At 50.7% G+C, this 20,052-nt stretch overlaps 1 protein-coding gene and 1 pseudogene across 1 annotated transcript in view; both read right to left on the bottom strand.

The window, feature by feature from the left end:
• Nucleotides 1–20,052, bottom strand: part of Col22a1 (collagen type XXII alpha 1 chain) — a 255,687-nt gene that overhangs the window by 115,525 nt on the left and 120,110 nt on the right. Inside the window, exons 25-29 of the mRNA XM_033759289.1 lie at nt 15,520–15,573; nt 6,777–6,830; nt 5,973–6,026; nt 4,323–4,376; nt 3,096–3,149 (exon numbers count right to left, since the gene is read on the bottom strand). Coding sequence (XP_033615180.1) covers nt 3,096–3,149; nt 4,323–4,376; nt 5,973–6,026; nt 6,777–6,830; nt 15,520–15,573 — 270 coding nt within the window. The remainder of the gene's footprint in view (nt 1–3,095; nt 3,150–4,322; nt 4,377–5,972; nt 6,027–6,776; nt 6,831–15,519; nt 15,574–20,052) is intronic.
• On the bottom strand, nt 10,320–10,466 carry LOC117285083 (annotated as a pseudogene).

Here is a 20,052-nt window from a genome sequence, read left to right on the forward strand (position 1 = left end):
CCCAGACTACAGACTATGACCAACATATTCTGTTGTTTATAGAATGTTTTATCATAGCAACGAAACAGACTAGAGAGAGTTCCTACCTGCACTTTGTGGCCAGGCTGACATGGAAGACATAGGCCTAGAGGGCTCCATCCCTATCCCAAAGCACTGGGGTGCTAGGCCCACTAGGCCCTCGTAAATCACTAATGAGAGAGATGTGGTGATATAATTTCCAACTAGACATGTGTCCTGAGAGCCAATAACTTTCTGAGTAGCAATTTCTCTCTAACGTCCAGTTTGCTATTCAGCAAAATCTTCAGTACACCTTTCCATAAGCAAATTGGACTTTTGATGAGTCGGTGGACAGAGGGAGGAAGGATGGGATGAGCAGGTGGTAAGCACACAGACAGGGACTTTCCCCAAGGTTGTGCAGGACTCCACTGGCAGTGACGGCCCGCATCACTACCACTTATGAGAGACAAGGAAAGAGAAAGGGAAGAGAAAAAAAGAAAAGGCAAAGGGCAGAGGAAGGAAATGGAAAATGAAAAGGAAAGGAATGGCAGGCACCAAAAGCACTGTTTGGTGTGAGAAGCATTGCATCCTGCAGCTCTGGAGCCACCCTGGAAACTTATGTTTGGAGTTGGACCTGTTGAAATCCTAGATGTGCTCCAATGTGCCCATTGATTCCTGATGTTTACAAGCACAATTAGCAAGAACTGCTCAACCGGAGTTGTGCAAATACTTGTCACTCAAATTGTCACTTTAAATCCACATTTACAGTGGGAATTGCTTCTCTCTCTTTTTTTTTTTTTGGTACCAGGGATAGAACTCGGGCCTGTGCTTGTGAGGCAGACAGTGGAACCACTGAGCTAAATCTCCAGCCCCTGGGAATTGCTTCTGATATGCATAGCAAGGTAAGAGGCTAAGTGTGGTTAGAAAGAATCTCTCAAGATCACCTGAACTGCACCTCGAACTTGTGCTGTGGACCCCACCCCAAAGGCACAATGGAGAAGGAACCGAACGTCCTCTTGATTTCTTGAAGTGGACCTCAAAACCCAGCAGCATCTGGATGTCCTGCAAGTCTGCTCCCCACCATGGTAGGCTTTCCCAGTCTGCCAGCCGTGATCTGCCCTTCACCATTTTGGAAAAGGATGTTCATCTTCAGCTGGCACTTTGTCAAAGTAAAATAACAAGACCTATTCAGGTCTGTCCTGGGAGCTAAAGTTTGTGGAAAAGCCCAGGAGGATTTAAATTGGGTTTCAAATTTCTCAGAGGGAGGAGAAATATTTCAAATACACAGCACTAGAAATCATGTAAAAAATGACACAGGTGAGACCCAGCGAACGGGCTTCTCTGTTTGAATGTTTCAATCACCAGTGGTTGTTGAAGTATAATACGCACAGACCCCAAATTTAAAGAAATCCCCAAAGGGGACCTCTGCAGCTCATTACTTCTCAGAAGCAATCTCTTCATTGGTAGAGCCATGCAGGGGAAACTTGACAGAAGAGATTGCTGCTCAATGTTGCTGAAAAGAGGGCTGAAATTCATAGCACACAAGCCCAGAAGGACCTGCCAATTACCAGATTCTAGGAAATGCAGTGATTAGGAATGGTTGACACAAGAGTCAAGAATGAAAGGGAAGAGCAAGCCCACACGAATGCTACAGTTATAGAAGTCTTTCTTGAGAAGTGACAGAATTTCAACCAACCAAATCCTGAAAAGCAGGCTAGGTGCTCTTAAGATCACGTAATTCCCCTCAGCCATCACCTCAGCCCATGCCGTATGCAGTTTCTTTTCAAAAGAAAACACCAATTGTGGATCCTGAAACATGCGGGACTGCTGCGCTTATGACAACGGGACCAATTCACTGCTGGGGTCATAAGGGCTGAGTTCCTGGGATGTGGAGTCCAGGAGACAGAAGGCTTCCGAGTGGCTGTCGGCAGCACCTCCCTCCACAGTTTGGGTCAGTCTGGGTGTCCCTGAGATGGCTGGGACACCAGTTATTCCATACCTTTTATGCTCCATTTTGATTTAATTTTCTAAAAAAAAATGGTCATTTACAACAAAGAGAAACAGTAGAGAATCAAAGGGCTCAGGAATTTGCCCACCAGCACAGGCACTGGCCAGCAAGGAGAGGAAGTAGGCTGGACCCATCTGTGTCATACGCAGGGTGTGGGGGTGACCCTGTGCTTGGGTGGGGCCAGTCCTGCCCCCTTTACTGAGCACGCACACAGTGCTGACCTCAGTCTGGAAGTGGTGAAGGGTGGACACTGTTTTAAACAGTTCAGAGCCCAGGAGACGGGAGCAGGGCCAGTGAACGGAGGAAGACCAGTCCTTGTCGTGCCCTCCCTGTCTGGCCAGCAGCTTCCAGAAGCACAGGTGTATGCACAGTGCACACGCATGCATGCACACACACAAACACACACACGCACACACTGTGCACACATATAACCCTGATTTACACACAGCTCAGCCCTCCCCTCTAGCCTGCTGCACTCTGAGTCCAAGCCAATGGAAGTGTTGAGCCAAGGACCTCAAAGGACTTCTTCCTCTGCGGCCCATGTGGAAAGCCAGGCAGGGAAGCCCTTGTCTCCCCACTGCTGCAGCTCTGGCTGGGATGGAGGCCTCGCAGCCAGCTGCAGGTCTTCCACCGAGGAACTATTCCTCTCCCCTGCACCTCTGCCCTAGAGGAGGGGCTGACTGCGGGGCCAGTCCCCGTGCGTGTGGCCAGCCTTGTGAGACCTTTGAGAATAATCTCCTTCCTGATATCTATGTGTTTCCCGCCAGACCCCAGCAAAGGCACAGTTCTGCTTGGTGACCTGGGTTCACAAACAGCCCTAAATATCCCATCTAGAGCACCAAGTATAAGAGAGAAAAGGGGAGTCCGGTGTGGAGTGGCAGTGCACACCTATAATCCCAGCACTCTGGGAGGCTGAGGCAGGAGAATCACAAGTTTCATTCCAGCCCCAGCAATTTAGCAATTCGGGAAGACCCTGTCTCAAAAATAAATAAATAAATAAGGGCTGGGACATAGCTCAGTGTGAAGGCCCTCTGTTCAATCCCTAGTACTTGAAAGAAAAAAAAAAAAGAAGGAAAAGGTGATGTCTTACCTGATGTCCAGGCTTCCCAGGCAGGCCACCTTCTCCTCTTTGCCCTGGTTCTCCCTGTTAAGAACAGAAGGCAGTGTTAGCAGAGGTCCCCCTGGGGTTCTGCACTCTCCACTGCAGTGGGTAAGGGACGGGTGCTGGACACTTGGGGGTTCTGTTTCTGGGCTTTTGCTTGTTTGTTTGCGGTACTGGGGATTAAATCCAGGGCCTTCACACTAAATTACAATTCCACTCTTTTTTTAGTTTTTACTTTGAGGCAAGGTCTCGTTGACTTGCTAAATTGCCCAGCCTGGGCTCAAAATTGCAAACATCCAGCCTCAGCCTCCCAGAGTTCTAGGGTCACAGGCACACAGCACCACACCCTGCTTCTTGGGTGACTCTGAGTTGCCCTGTGTGGTTGCCTAACCATGCTGATCAAGAATCACAGTGTAACCACATCCTATGTTCCGTACTCAATAGCTCTAATGGTGACTAAAAAATATGTAATTGAATACAAATAGCATCTTTTTCTCTTGAGAAATTTAGAGTAAAAAAAAAGTGTTTTTGAGAAGACAAAGTACCTGGTTATCTTTTGAAAGATCAGAGAGAAGAATAGAGAGTGTTTATACAAAATGCCCACAAAATGAAGTTAAATCCATATTTATTCTGCATTTTGTCATGATAGTTGAAACGGTTAATTTTCTAAGTCTGTTTATTAGGAAGGTAATGAATTTTCCCATAACATTCAAAGTCGCCTACAACAGTCACCTTCCCCGTACTGTCATGCACCTGCTCCAGCCTACACACCTTTGCTAGGAAAGAATAAAGTTCATTTATTAAAAATGTTGCGTGGTTGTATGAGTGTTCATTCAAAATACCTAAACTGGGATTTTTGCTTCCCCACTTGATGCTATTTAACTTGACTCTTACCTTAATAACTGCTATGATAAGCCCCAGTGGAATGTTTCTAAAATGGAAGTCTTTTATATCAGTAAGGGGATCACAGATTTTTTCCCCCCTTACAAGCAAACTAAGTATTCATTTGCAACAAATCTATTTTAAAGCTTAGGGTCTCCAAGACTTCCAACTCTCCTCCACAATAATCTCAGGAATAAAGAGCTCTCCTATATCTGACCCCATAATTCCAAACATTTCAACCCAAGTAAGTCCTGATGGAACTCACAGACAGTCAAGAATCTCTTGGCTCCTGCATTTCTGGTTCCCAAACTCACGATGTCCCGGAGCACCCACCTTGGATCCCGGCAGGCCTGGTGGTCCGCTCAGCCCATCCCTTCCAGGTGGGCCCTGGGCCGAGAGAGGAAAGAAATGAAAGTCATAGCAGTGGCACAGTGGAGAAGCACGGCATTAAGCAGCTCACGCCAGGCCATGGATTCTGCAGCCAGAGGCAAGGCTCAGCCCCTCTTCCCTTCTCAGTGCAGTCTCTGCCCTGAGGGACTGCTCTCTGCCAGGTCAGGGTTTCCTCATGCATTCCAGACGACTGAAACCAACGCCCCTCTGACCCAGCTCCCAGTCCCCACTCCCTGGACCTGCATGGTGGGCGAGTAGGGAAGAAGGGGTCTGTGGAAGCTAAATCGCAGGCCCCATGTCCATTCTCGGCTGCCAGAGGCCCTGACGCTCTCTAGGTCACTCCTAATCTCCCCTGCAGAGGGTCTCTGCCACCACGGCGCTCTCTTCTCACCGCACGTCCCCCACATCCTCCAGCCTCCCAGCACCAGTCCACATTACTGTCTTTCAGTCCTGAGGACAACACTGAGGGGCCCCACGCCGGTACCACCGATGCCCCCTTGCCATTACAATATAGCAAGACGCAGGTCACTGTCTCTGCGTGTCCAGCCTGGGCTGGTGGCGATGGAAGGAAGAGTTCACACACACAGCGCAGGTGCCTGGGGCTCAAGGCCTCGGGCAGAGTGGGAAGAAGCCTCTCTGGAGGGTAAAGCTGCTGGAATCCCTGGAAGCGTGACCTTGACTGAGGTCAGACACCAGAGCCACAGCCCTGCTTCACACATCACCCTGATAAAGCTGTGCATCCTCTTGTCGGCCTCTGTTTGATCCTGCGGCACCTCCCTCTTCTGAATGCTCGTGTGGGTGTGCCACTTGGTGAGCCCACGGAGCCAGACATGAAAGTGTGCACACTGTCACGAGGCCCCCTCATTGCCCCAGGACCTGCCCCGTGGTGACCGTGCATCGACTGTGTTCTAGGACTGTGCGTTGGTGATGGTGCCGTTCACCTGGGGCTCTTTCTGCATTCGCATCCATTCATCTGAGCATCCGGCACAGCCTCCAGTCTGTGTCCCCTGCCCCTTGGCATGAGCTCAGCCATGGTGCAGCAGTGGCCTCTGGTCCACTCCTAACTGCCCAGCTCCATTGTGATGCTCACGCTGGCTGAGCTCTACCCCAGGTCACCAGCAACCGGACACTGGAGACCCCGAGGACTTCTCCGGTTGCAGGCAGGAGAACGCAGGCAGGACAATCCAGGGACCCTGGGGAAGAGCAAGCCACACCCTGCCCCGTGCCCTGCACCACTTCTGTTTCTCTGCCCGATATTTCTGTTACTCTCCGGATGTCCCTTAGGGACAAATGGTCACACTATACAAAGCAAGAGGCTTCTGGATTTGTTTCTGGGTAAGAAGAATGAGGGCGGTAGCTAGAGAGCACAATCCCCCTCTGAACTCAGCAGGGCAGGTGTGGGGTGGGGCAGTCCCAGGAAACCAAGGAGGAGGAGGAGGAGGAGGAGGAGGAGGAGGAGGAGCAGCAGCAGCAGCCATAGAGGAAGAGCCAGGCTGAGTGCCGGGCTCAGGGAAGGATACTGGGGTCAGCGGCGAGGGCTAGGCTGAAGAGGAGGCCAGGGAAGAGGAAGAGTGAGGTGTCCAGGATACTCACAGCATGTCCTGGAGCCCCAGGTTTGCCCGGGAAGCCGATCTCTCCAGGTAAACCCTGAAAACAGACCACATGAGAGCCATGAGCAGGCTGCATGGAGAGCAGGTCAGTGTCCTAGCTTGGTTCTCACACAGGCCTGGGCCTCTGGCTCCTACAAAGTACCTGTCACCCTCAGTGCGGCCACTCTGAAACGGACAACTGTCATCCCTCCAGAGGCGACGAGTGCACAGCTTGTCTGGCCTGCAGTGGAGTGCACTGTCCGGTGCTCTGCTACTTCATGAGCTCAGTGGGACTAGCGTCCTGCCCCCGCTGCATTCAGTGACACCTGCACTCGCTTCCCGGGGCCCACTGTGGGGCTTGCCCTTCCCGGTGGGTAGCGAGGTCTCCCCCCCGCTCTGCTCCTTTGCCAACTTTGGGGACAGTTTCCCAGTTTCCCACCAAACAATGGCAGGGCAAATGTTCACATACACTCTCCCTGGTGCTCTGTTTTGTTTTAAAGCCCGATTACAAACTGCTGAAGATGCCTGACCTGGGCCCCAAGCCCAGTGTGCCTCCCACACCCTGTCTCGGGAAGCCACCAACCGAAGCACTACACTGACTCATGTGCCGTTTGTAACCAAAGGGGTCAAGGGTTTGAGGATTCCGAGAATTGGGGTGTCTCACAAGACAGCTCCTCCTGTCTGTGCTTTTTGGTACTGGACTCGGATAGAGAAAAGGCAGCCTCTGCAGAGGAGACATCCTCGGCTCCCACCAGCCAGGAAACCCCATCCAATGGCCCTGGTGAGAGAAAATCAAAGCCAGGCTTACCGGGGGGCCGCCAGGTCCAGGGGGGCCGGGGACACCAGGGGGTCCTGAGGGACCCTGTAAAAAGAGAGCATGGTTACAAAGGTGCACAGAGCAGTCTCCTGGTGACAGCTGTTATTTGAGGGAGAGAAAGAGGAAGGGGGCAGAGAGACAAGGCAGGACTTTAGGTGGATTTGTAAGACCTATTTCAAACAGGAAGGAACAGCACAAAGGAAAAACATCTGAAATCAAATCTGCAAGTCTAATGAGTGTTGTACTTGGGAACCTGGTATTTATCACGTTGTCATATCCATTCTGCAGTATATTAACATGTTTGGACACACACACACCTGCACACAGTGGGTGAGCCCACGCGAAAAGGTCTCCCATAACATTCCCAGTCATTAGCCAAGGGCCAGAGCGTGAGGTCGGAACATTTGGGATGAACCATTCGCTGCTTCCATGGTCCTGGGTAGGCCATGGTCAAGGGCAGTGAACACAGCAGGTGGCATCCGTCAGCAGAAACCAGGACAGGGCATTTGCAGTGAGAATGAGGGTTGGGAGGGGAGAGGGCTGCAGACAAGCAGCTGTTTTGGAAAAGGAAATGTAAGCCTGCGTGCACAGAGAAGAGGCCTGGGGAGAAGGCAGGGGGAGAGGTCAGAGAAGGCACCCACGTCCTGAGAAAGCAGAAGCAATCACTGCCAGGACAGGTAGGCACGGGCAGGTGGAGCCAGGTGCATTGAGAACAACCAGGGCGAAGTCACTCTGCTCTGAGTACAGGAACAGATCCATGTGAGCTCAGGACACCCCAGGTGCCAGGGTGGAGAGATGGGCTTTACAGGGAAAGTCACAGAGTCAGGGTGGAGACGGTGAAGACAAACGCCAGCCGTACATGCTTGCAGCCTGAAGGGAAGTGCCAGAATGGAGCCCCGGGAGAGGGTGAGGATGGAAAGCCCCCCACTCTGCAACCCCGTATGTGCGACACTCAGTTAGGCTGAGGAATCTCCCATGGCTCCCATTTCCTGATGCTTCTAGCCTTGCTTCTCCACCTGACCCTGAACTCCTGCAGGTCTGCTCACAGCCTCCCTTCCCTCACCTTTAGTGCTGCCCACCCAGCCCACCCAGCCTCAGAAGCTGTGGGATGTTGTGCATTCCCCAGTTACTCCCCGGGCAAGCCCTCCCGTCTTCCCCTCCTCTGTGGCTCCATCTTTGTACAACTGTCTCCGGCTCCCCAGGTGAAATTGTCTCTCCTTGTTCCATGCTCAAGGCCAGTATAACCTAAACAGACCCTCAAGCATGGCATTTCTTGTTCCCTCTGCACCTCCACGGCAGGGCACAGAGCAATGCTCAGGAGGTACAGCCTCGCGGAACAGAGCTGACGACAGGGGCAGCACATGGCCACCAGAGGGCGATACACACCAAAGAATGGCAGACTTCTCAGCATCCAGGGACTGTTCCCTTTCCTTCCTCTGGGTGGCACAGGTCAGTCAAAAACATTTCCTAAAGTACTGACTTTGGTGGCACCTTCAGGTTTCTCTGTGCCTCGCTCAGACCTGGAGCTCTCTGGGGTAACATCTTCCTTTCTGAGATGTCTGGTCTCAACCAGAGCCTCTGAGAGCCACACAGAGCTGGGCGGTGCCCCAGGCAAGGGCCAAGCCAGGGTCCTCCCAGTGGGTGAGGGCAGAAGATTGAAGGCCCAGCTGCACCCCACTGTTTGCTCCGCTCACTTCAATCCCTGCTGTCCCAGGAAAAAAGGCCCAGCTAGCAGCCATGGGCCCAGCTGCACAGAGGGTTCCTTCATCTGAGAGCAGAGGTTCTTCCAGGGGTGACTCTGCAATCAGACGAATTTCTGAAGCTGCAAACCAGCAAGGGCTCATTTTGTTTTGTTCCCTCCTGACACTTTCAGTGATGCTGATGGCTTGTGGACTCTTTTCTGCTGTTAATGACTATCCTCAAAATCAGCCCCGTCTCCAATTTACGAAGAACATCTCATAAGTGCAGGTGGGGAGTGTGGGGAGCAAAAGGAGAGAACATTTCAGGTTGCAGGGCCAGCCTGCTCCCCAGCTCTGATGGCCACACACGGGTCCCCGGGACTGCACACCAAAGCAGAGAGGGGCTGAAGCTGTGGACAGAGCAGCCACCTTCGCTTTGGAGGCTCCAGCCCTGTCCTAGGACCTATCGCCTTCTGTAGCCGGGACCTCGGGTCGAGGAGAAACTGGTTTTATTTCTGCTTCGGCCTGTGGCGAGTGGTGGCAGGGCCAGCAAGGCAGAAAGAGGTTTCTGGGAGGACCTTCAAGCTGCAGGTGAGGACTGCCAAGCCCTCAACAGACCAAGGGAAAAGGAAACTTTCCAATGCACCTTCTACTTACCTGGCCTTCTACCAGTTCTTTACAAAGCTCTCCATGGACCATGGCCCTGACAGCACCCGTCCCCTGACTTTGTGTGAGCTCCTGAGCTGAGGGTCCAGTTCCTACTGGGTACACGGAGGCTCAGAAGGGAGCAGGAAGGACTGGGACAGGAAGGAACTGGGCACAGCATGAGCGGTCAGCCACCAGGTGACATCTCAAGGCAACCTGAGGAGCAGGGTTGGGCAGCTCCAAGGAGACCACTGGGCAGCACAGCCTTCTCTTGGCCAGCCCTGTGACTGTCACTGTGGACACACTCAAAGGCCTTAGGATGCAGGACACTGACCACTGCCCACAGGGACTGGAGGAAGCTAGAGGGCCACAGGTGAAAGGAACTTTTTAGGCAGTTCCTTAGAGTAGTTTTTGCCCAATTACCAGAATGGGATCTTCTCGGTTCCCTCTCCCACAGCCTGGCACTTCCCCTGATCATTCTTATACCCACCACAGGTCACCAGGAAATAGAGAACCGTGAGAGGGGTCTGCAGTGTCCACATGGACCATGAAGCAGGAGGGGATGGGTGCTGTGCTCTGTGCCAGAAAGCACCTGGGCTGGCACCAGAGGAGCAGCCTGGGAGAAGTCCATGCTGATTCAGGCCTAGGGGGCTGGGTGAGGAAAGGAAGTAAGATACTAAACAAGGAGGGGCTCTGACCGGAAACAGAAAGTCTCCAGGGAGGGGGAGGGACAGGCTTGGGTTTGCAGGGGGGAAAATGGGCTCCGTTTTCTTGGGTTGATTTAAAGAGAGGCAGCGAGATAGAGAGACACGGGGGGGGGTCAAAAGGGGTAGGGACAGAAAAGGAGAGAGGGCTGGAGAGAGGGGGAGAAAGACAGAGAGCCCCTGGGAATGTGCATGTAAAGACCACTGGTATACCCAGTGCTGTAGCTGAGCTCCAGGCAAGACTTTTACATTTTCTAGCTGAGACAATACTCCAAAAAAAATCATCACACACAAACTCACTTTTTCAGATGATGGACAGGGCACTTGATCATCCTTCTGGGACTTGGGGGACCTTACAGGGAGGCTCAATAACTGCGGTTGGAATTGGACCAACCTCCGCTGGCCTTCTGATCAACTCTCATGGTTTACCCTCATGCTGTATAAAACTCTTCTCTTGAAAATCAAGTTGAAAAACCCCTCAAACCAGTTATTTTAGTTACCTTGCTGGTAAGTTTCCAAATATAACTAGAAGATGGATTGTAAAGTCACAGGAAAGCAACATCCAACATGTTTCCTAGATTTTTTTCCTGCACATATTTGATTAGCATTTGGGTTTTCTACACTTGATCTTAGCCAAAAGGCCGAGAAGCGATACATTTGGGTTTTCTAAAAGGGAGGAAGCCTCCTTTCTCCTTCCACTTCTCCATCCTACCAAAAAAAAAAAGGTGCAAAAAGCCAAGGATTCTCTGCAACGGTTTCAGTATTTTACAGCTAAGGATATTGGGGTTTTGACAGGAAGTGGAGTCCAAGAAAGGTGCAGGCTGAAATACAAGGGTCCACAGCAGCATCAGGATCTCTCCACAGAGCTGCAGGGAGCCTCCCTGCTCCAGGCACAGGAGCAGGCCCAGGACGCTTGGGCAATCAATGGGGCTTTGGTTTAGGCCTGAGCCATATCCAGGAGGCCTCATGTTGCTGCAATGGACCGGGCAGTGGGCTTCCCGTCTCAGAACGTGAACCCCAACACGGGAAGCCCAAAGGTCAGAGACCATCATATTTTGATCTGAGAAAATCTACAAACCAGCCCAGATCACGGGAGGGCTTCACAAATATTACCTCTGTTTCTCCTCTTAAAAAAAAAAACAAAACAAAAAAAAAACTAAATAACCACTTAATCTAATTATCAATGAGTGACAAATTAGCCGACAGATATAAATGTTAACAAAATACTTGAATGTTTTCATTATTACTGATGAAAACAACGAATGATTCTCCATATTAATTAACTTGCAGTCCAACTGCTATTAATGAAACACTTGATCCTTCTAACACCACTAAGTAGTGACTAAGTAGCTATCTAATGTGATTAGCAGTTGCAGCGATAATGCATAAATAACCAATTAACTTAATTCTGCTTAATAAAGGAGCAAATAATTGCCCCCATTATACCTAGTTCCAATCAGCGTACATTTCTGAAGTTGGATGGAACATAAAGACACATAAAAATTGCTTGCGTAAATTACTGCAGCAATCTGCTTCCCAGCACAAACTGGCTGCACTGACTTTTGGGACAGTACTCTTAGTTTGTTTCCTCCCCTCAAGGCATGGATCCCTGAATCACCCGTGTAATCACCACCACCTCAGGAGGCAGCTGAGACCCTGTGCGGTCCCTACCTGCTGTGTGTCCAGCGAGACAGTGGCTTCAGGCTGCACCATCTTTGAATAACACCTGGCCACACCACAGGTCTGCATTCTCCTCCTCGGAGACAAGGGCCCCTAAGTGAGGGAGCAAAGGTGGCCTCCTTTACTACAAAGTCTCCTGCAGGCAAGAGTCTCATATGGAAACAGAGGCCCTCAAAGCACCTTCCATGATGCAGCTGCCCTGCCGGGGGACCACAGGTGTCTGAGATGACAGCAGGGCTGCTCTTCCCATCCCATGCAAAGCTGAGCCACCTCTGAGCTGGGTTTCTTTGTATCTTAACTGGGGGAAAATACACTTTGCTCACAGGCAGTTTTATTATAAAATAGACTCAGTTATAGATGGATACTACAAAGAGCACTTGACACGGGGAACTAAGCCTGTGTGCTTTCTTCCTTCTGCTCCCAGTGGCCTCTTCTGGGACAGTGTCCCACCGAGGACCCCGTGTTAACAGGTTCTTCCCGGTGGTAATAGTAAGGGACTTACTGTGGGGGCCTGAGGGCAGTGTGGGACTGTAGGACTTTAGTGTCCCCCACCCCCGTGATGAGGCGCCTTCCTAAGGGGCCCAAAGAAAGGGGCCGCCCAGTCCTGGCCATGGAGTTCCAGACCCATGTGCCAAAATAAACCTCTCTTTACTCTGCAAGTAGCTCGTGTCAGGTGTTTCCTTACTAATGCAAAGCTAACACATGCTCTTCCAAAAATCTACCCACAGAGAAACTACTTGGATTTTTCTGACTAGTGTAGGAATCCTGGTCTGGGTCTCCACAGAGCCCTGACCACTTCTCCAAGCCCAGCTCCAATTCTTGGATGACTGTTTTCTGGATAAATGACTGTTTTTGAGATAGGTCTTACTATGAAGTACAAGCTGGCCTTGAACTCACTTTGTAGCCCAAGCTGACCTCAATTTTGTGGTAATCTTTTTGCCACAACGTCGAGAATACTGGGATTATAGATGTGTGCCACTGTGCCCGCCTCTATATCACAATGGACCTTTGCCACCTTGAGGCCTTATGGACCCAAGGAGCTAATTCATAGTGCTAGAACTGAGATGCAAGCTGATTTCTAGTGCTAGAAATGACTAACTTCAGAGCAAGGCTTCAACCCGCAAACCAACCAGTCCTAGTCTGTGTCTCCATCTGCAGCCTCCCTCAGGTTCCTGCATCTGGAACATGACGCTATCTCTCTGCTGTAAATAAACTCAAGAACAGACACCAGAAAACAAGAGAAAAACCCTATCTCCCATAGCCCACTGAAATTGTTGCAAACACGCAATCCTGTGACGCAGCTGCCTATGGGCCTCACTTCTGCCCTCCCTCCAATGGCACAACAGAGGCCCTCACCCACGTCTTCTCCTCCCTCCTGCCTCTGCAGAACTCTGCCCACCCTCCCCCAGCCCTGTGTGCACAGTGTGTGCCCCTGCCTGAGGCTGTGCCAGTATCTTTTCAGGGGGAGTCATTTCCCCATCTACTGCCCTTGCTATCTGGATGCAAAGAGAATCCTAGACACACAGCAAGACTCCTTCTGTCTCCAACTGGTTCTGCCCCCTAGCGGACAGATGGTGTCAACTCAATGTGACGGCTCCAGAGCTGAGTTGGATACACAGTGGTTACTTAAAGCATATCGGCTAGACGAATCCATCAGTGAGTGAATGAACAAATGAAGGAGCACAGGGATTTCAGAGGAGGAATTGGTGGCCAAGCCTGGGAATGGTAGGCATGGGATACTTCAGGACGAGCAAATCAGAGACCCAATCAGAGATGGAGATCGGTAGGTGTGGCCGGCTTAAAGGCAGCTTTGTGATCATCTGGCAGTGATTCAGTCTAGGCAACTAGGACCAAGTCCTCCTATGTAAGTTGTATTGCTTGGGGTGGGCTCTGAACCCCTGGGACTGCTAAGTCAAGACGCATACCCTATGCCCTGAATATCTCTGCCAATGAAAGCCTGGAGACACAGTCTGAGCTCAATGCCTGGCACTCAGTAAAAATGTGCTGAGTGAAAATGCCTTCAAAGTTAAAAATGAAAGAGAGAAATATATTTTCCAGGGTAGTAAACAGAATGGTAGAAGGAAAATTCGATAGCTTTAAATAATTTGGTACAGCTGCATTGATGGTAAACTTTATTTTGTTGTATTTACTTTTTCTTTGACATGGCCTTTCATACATTGCCCAGACTGGCCTTATACTCCTAGATTTAAGCAATCCTCCTGCCTCAGCTTCCTGAAAAGCCATGATTTCAGGCTCACCACTGTACCCAGCTTCTACTAAATTTTGAAAATGCCCAGGCTTTGCTCATTATAAGGCCAGGTCATAAAACAAATGCAAACCCCACTGTTTTTTATGAGTGTGGCGTCTTTAGAAAAGCGTGCATCATGGTGAAAGATACTTCCTGGTGTGTCCTGACCTAAATGGGAGGTGCCGACATGGAGTCTGAGACTGAGCACAAAGTACCTGCCACTCACCAGGACACTAAGGCCGGCTCCGTGAGCAGGGATGGCTGGTTTCTGAGTGTAAGGAGCAATGTCTCCCAGGTGGGGCCTCCCTGCCAATGCCCGAGGGAGGCGTCTGCAATGGGAGGACTAAAGCCTGGCTGCGCTGCCACAACTCCGAGGAGGCCCAGGCAACAGTCTGGCAACATGGTACCTGCCTACTCACAGCCATTGCAGCCAGGAGGACATGGTGAACCACTGTTATCAGGTGCCCGCTGTGCCTAGGGTTATGTCCAACGTAGTCCCTGCCCTGACCTTCATCCTACAGTGTCACTCCTTTTAATTTTTACTACTTTTACCAAAACATGAAACTGAAGTCAGAAGGTCAAATATATCCAGAACCACCACCAGCCCGTCCAGCCCCAGGCCAGAAAGTGGGAGGACTGGGATTCGAACCCACGCCTCTCTCCCTCTGAGACTGCCTCAACTTGAGTTCACTGACCTGAGGGCAAGGCTGGGTGTGGAGAGTGTGGAACTCTGGCTGAAGTAAAGAAGGAAGAGGACCAAGCTTGGCCCTTCCCAGCACCTATAGTGCGCCATGAGGGCTCAGTGATGCCATCTCCATAGAGAGCGGACCCAACGGGAGGAGTTTGGGTTCGAAGCCAGGTGTCTGATCTGCAGAGGGTGCCCTGAGTGTCCTTCGGCCCCTGAGAGTTTCGTGCCTCCTCTTGAATGGGCAAGGGACCTGAGGCCAGCAGCTGGAGGTCCACAGGGATGGCACCAACAGCGGGGCCAAGTAGAGGACAACAGAGAGGAGCTGTAAAGCATACACAGGAGCTGGAGTGAGGAAGAGGAGTAAAAGAAGAGAAGGAGGAGTGCAGGAGGACAGGAGAGAGGAATGGAGCTGGGGTGGAGGGGAGGAGGAAGAAGGGCACCCCTAGGGGAGCAAGACAGCCCAGCTTAGGGCTGGAGGCCTGGTGATGGAGGTCCTAACCCCTTCATTTTACAGATGGGGAAACTGAGAAGCAGAGAAGGGAAGGCACTTTGTCACTGTCCCAGTTTGTGGAAGTCAGAGAGCCTCTTCTCTCTGAGAATAGTGACTGATCCTTTTTCTGGCGGTTTGGCAGAGCGCCTTCCACGTTTCGTCTCATACCCCACACTCTGCAGGCTGTCACACTTCTGTGACACCACATCCCACAGATCCTGCCCTCCAAGAGGCCCATGTTCCACTCCAAACACTGTCCCTCCTGATGGCTCCCTGTCCTTGGGGACAATGAGCCTGCTCAGCAGGGACCCCGGCCATCCTGCCCCTATGCTCTATGCCTGCCTCCTGCGATGTACTTTTCTCAAGTATGGTCCCCTCTTGTCACAGCTGGCCACCCCTCCGCTAGACAGAAGTCCTCCAGGAGGACAGAGGATGGCCCTAGACCCCCAGCTCCCACACAGGAGGGCAGGGGGAGGACAGACTGTCCACTGGCCACTCTTTTGAGTGCCTTGATGAGACCCGCTGGATTCTGGTGCCGCCTTGAGAACAGCTCCCTGGTCAGCCATGTGCAGCGGAAGAGGGTTTAACAGCACTGATTACCTGCAACCCTGGTGATCCCAGGAGTCCTGGAGTACCCATGTCACCTTTCTTCCCCTGAGGGCAAGAGAAGAAGACAAAATCAACAGGCAGACAGGCTTTACCCAGAGCCAATTTAATAATCGCACGGAGAGGGAAATCTCCGTCTTTGTGGCTCACACTCCCTGATTAATGGACTGTCCTGAGGAAGGAGCACCCCAAGAGGAGAGGAGAGGTGCGGGATAAGGGAACAGGGCCCAAGCTTCTGTGTCAGGGAGACTTGGTTTGAGTCCCAGCTCTGTAATCCCACACAGCAGGTAACACTATGGTCCCAGATTCAAAAGGCACAGAAGGTTTGCCTGAGAAAGACCTGGTTTACTTACCCTTTGCTGTGGGGTTCCTCTCCTAACTTGCTACAGGTGACTGATCTTTCCCGAGGCATTTTGTCTGTCTCTCTCGCTCCCTCTCTCTCATACTCCGTCTCTGTCTTACACACACACACACACACACACACACACACACACATTCTCTCCTACCCTTTTTCTATAAACTGCAGCGCACCACCCAGTCTGTTCATAATCTTGCTTTTTGCAATACTGTAATTTGCTGAAGAGGCATTTTGTCTGTCTCTCTCGCTCCCTCTCTCTCATGCTCCGTCTCTGTCTTACACACACACACACACACACACACACACACACACACACACACACACACACATTCTCTCCTACCCTTTTTCCATAAACTGCAGCGCACCACCCAGTCTGTTCATAATCTTGCTTTTTGCAATACTGTAATTTGCTGAAACTGTGACCCATAGCCCTCTGTGCACAGTCCTACGCTTTCCCACACAGCCATATTCTCTGTTCCAAGGCAGAGGCAAGCTGCATGCAGACCGCCTCATGCTTCACAGGAAGGCCACCCGGGCCATTGCCACCTGCCTGTGGTTAGAATCCATATCACCATGAGCACCTTGTTCCTGGGGCTGGTTGGGGGGGCACAACCACAACCATTGCAGAGTCTATCTCTAAACAGAAGTAAGGTGTCTGCTGTTTACTTAGATTACACAATGAGGTAGCAGCCTGTACTGTATTGCAGGAATATCTGGATGGAAGAGGAACTTCTCTGTGTTTTCCTAAGTTAATGAAAACACCGCAATGAGAAACTGCACGGTGTGATGGCCTTTGCTCTCTTCAGCCTCCACCCTACATCACCACCATAATGACAGGCCATCCCTCAGGGAAAATCTTTGTGGAGTCTGTCTGTCTTAAATTCTCCTCCTCCTCCTCCTCCTCCACCCAAAGCTATCCTTCCCCTCCCCCTCCTCCTCCTTCTCCTCCTCCTTCTTCTTCTTTCTGCCTGATTAGAGACACAGGGTTTTAGGGCTGCACAGGAGAGAGGCTGGGTTGAGCACCAAAGGAAATGTCCTAAGTTCCTAAGTGGGATGATGTTGGAAGCTACAGTCGTGCCTCATTCTCCTGTGGATTCACCCACACACAAACCCCACTGTGTGCCACGCTGGCGACACTAGCAGGATAAAGCCATGGACTCTGCCCATACAGAGTTCAGGGGCTCCCAGGGGAGGCAAAAGTGAGCCTGTGTCTTGGTGACACACCCCATGCACACTGCCCCAGAAGGGTGTGCAAAGGGTGCTGGGACCTCTTGGGCCCACTGGCCATGCTTGGAAGGCCCCTCAGTGGAGAAGGTATGGAGTAAAGGCTGGCAGAGTGGAAGAGCTGCTCCACAGGCCAAAGTGGGTGTAGGGAGAGACTGGGCAGAATGTGCTCCGAGGTAGATGACAGAGGACACGGGTGCAGACTGCAGGCGGCTGGGGCACACCAGGCTGGGGCATGGCATGACAGGCTGGTGGGGACAAGGAACAACCCCAGTGCCATGGGCCAAGGGCGACATCCAAGGGGTCAAGATTCAGAAAAACCCACAGCCTGGCCCTCTTGAGTTGGCTGTGGAAACAGCAGGAAGGATTAAGGAGAGAATGACATCACGTCTCTGAGCCCAGCAGATACTTCCCAGCCCACTGGACCAACATTAACTCTTCCTTGGACCTCTGCAGTAGCCCCTGAGGCAGATACCACCCTTCACATTCAGCCCGTATACTCTGCCTTCACCAAGACAGAAGATTATATTCTTAAAGCACAAATTAGGACCTATCTCTTCCATGAGAAAGACTGCAGCGCTTCTTCACTCACTGAGCAGAATCCCTCCATGACGCACAGCACTCCCTGTGCCCACTCTTCTCTGCCCTTGTCCTCTTCCCCACCTCCTCTCCCTGGAACATGCCAAGGTCTTTATATTGGCTTTTCCTCCTGCCTGGAATCCTGTCCCCCAGTTACACACAGGATCAGCTTTGTCTGGTTTCTCCTGAAATGTCCTCTTATCTGAATGTCTTCTTTGACCACTTTCATCAAAACCATGCTCCTGCTGCCCTGCTACATCCACTCACTCTTATGTACCTTAGTTTTCCACCAGGAGATACAGCATACTGTTTGCATTTATTTATTGCCTGTCTGCCCCTCCTGGAAGTAACCCTCCTGGAAACAGGGGCTGCTTTTGTTTTCCTTTGATGCTTTATCCCATGGGTCCAGAATATTACCACCCACATGGTGGACACGATGAACTGTTTGTGACCTGTATGGATTACAGTCTTGCAAAGAGGATGAGACCCAGATAGTCTGATTTAGAGCCCACTGGTTCAGAACGCTGGCTGAGGAGCTATAGCCTACAGTGTAGTGAGGTCCAGGTCAGAACGAGTTTCTCAACTCTTGTCAGGTAAGATTCAAAATGTGCTCATGAGAATGTCTTCAGAGGCAAGCCAGCCCTGAGACACTTGGTCCCAGGGTCCATCATAACTCAGAACCCAAGCCAGCAAAGTGCCTCTGTGGATGGGAAAGGCTAAAATGAGAGATGAGAGCACTGCGTGGTTTGTAGGGAAGGATCAGAGAGAAGCAGGATGTGAAAGTCTTGGCTGTAATGGAAAAGAATTATTCATTCAGGTGCCAATGTAGTATGGAGGTGAGCATGAATTCCCCTCTCCCAGACAGGGTGGGTTAGAATCACCTTTAGGGTGGCTGTGAGGTCTCAGAGCTCTCTGTTTCCTTAGCTGAGATCTTAGGTAATGAATTGCTAATGCTCAGAGGATGATACCTAGATCGTAATAAACAGGTGTGGAGTAGTCAGTTCAAATAGGTGTGGAGTTAGGAAATGGTTCTGTGCCAAGAAATGCAATCAATCAGCCTGGAGAGCAGAGGAATAGGGAGACAGGGCTAGGTAGAAGGGATACGTTTGGAAAGAGAAATGAAGAGAAATCTACACACAGACTCAAACATTCCAAGTGTTAGGGTTACAGAAAAGCAAAGAGGCAAACAAGCAACAGAGATGTTATGCCTTTCTGGAGAAGTACTGCCTTATGACACCGCTTTGATCACAGATTTTGATACTTTTCCATCTCTTTTGTTATAATTCATGGATTGTCCTGAAGAGACGTCACCTAAAGAAATGCCAGGGTAGCACGGCTGTGTCAGCTCTAGCCCTGTATTCCTTCCTCCTACACTCAAGCATCCAGAGCTGTCCAGTGCCTCCCAGACCTATTTCAGAAAGCTACAGACACAGGAGCTGGACCTCCATCCATGCCCCTGTACTTATTCCTGGGTCCGGCTGAGTCAGGCTGAGCAGCAGGTTAGCTTTCCTAAAGGTGAAAGTAGCTCTTTTCAAGCTCTTCCCACCTATCAAGAAGTCAAATGCTCTTCATCACCTAAAGGATGCACCATCCCAGCCAACTGGTTTGGAGATTCCCAGGCCCTGTGATTCTAACCTGCCTTTTCAGTGCAGGATTCATGGCTCAGGCTCCCATCCCCTGAGTGATGGACTCTTAGCTCTGCTCCAAAGCCCTCTTAGGACATCTGACCTCTGAGACTTTGCCACACTGCTACCTCTAACTGTCACTCTCCCTCCCTGCCTTGGCTTCTCCTGACCACATCCCAGGTCAGTGCTGTCTTTTCCATGAAGCCCCCAAAATAGCCAAAAAATGGGAAAAAGCACATCTGAGGTAGAGATTCCTTGGTGCCAATTAACAGCTAACAAGTTGGAATAGTTAGGGGGTGACTACAGAGCTACCAGTGGTGCTGCAGGCATGGCCATTCAGTGAAATCAATGGAATTTTCTGTGCGCTTTCCCCAGTCGCCCTCCTACATGGCATGGCAAGGAAAGAATTCAAAAGCTAACATAAATGGGGAAGGACCAGTCATTTTACTGACATAACCTTAGTTCTCCAACATAGGGAATTATCACCATTTTAATTATTTCAGAAGATAGCATAGTAGAATAAATAATTTGACATTTGAGCAAGTTATTTATAAAGTATAATAAAGCATCACTCAAAAGACCCAAACAAGAATAAGGATGAAAAAGAGGATGATAGGATAACTATAAAGCAGAAGAAAAGGCAATAGGAATATTCTGGCTCAGTTAAATCCTTGGATAGGTGTAAGATTGTGTGTCAGATTTGTCTTCATAATCCCTACTACCCGTCAATGCCACGAAGAT

The sequence above is a fragment of the Fukomys damarensis genome, unplaced genomic scaffold, assembly GCF_012274545.1.
Source record: "Fukomys damarensis isolate Sample0158 unplaced genomic scaffold, DMR_v1.0_HiC HiC_scaffold_5, whole genome shotgun sequence".
NCBI classification, from domain to species: domain Eukaryota; kingdom Metazoa; phylum Chordata; class Mammalia; order Rodentia; family Bathyergidae; genus Fukomys; species Fukomys damarensis.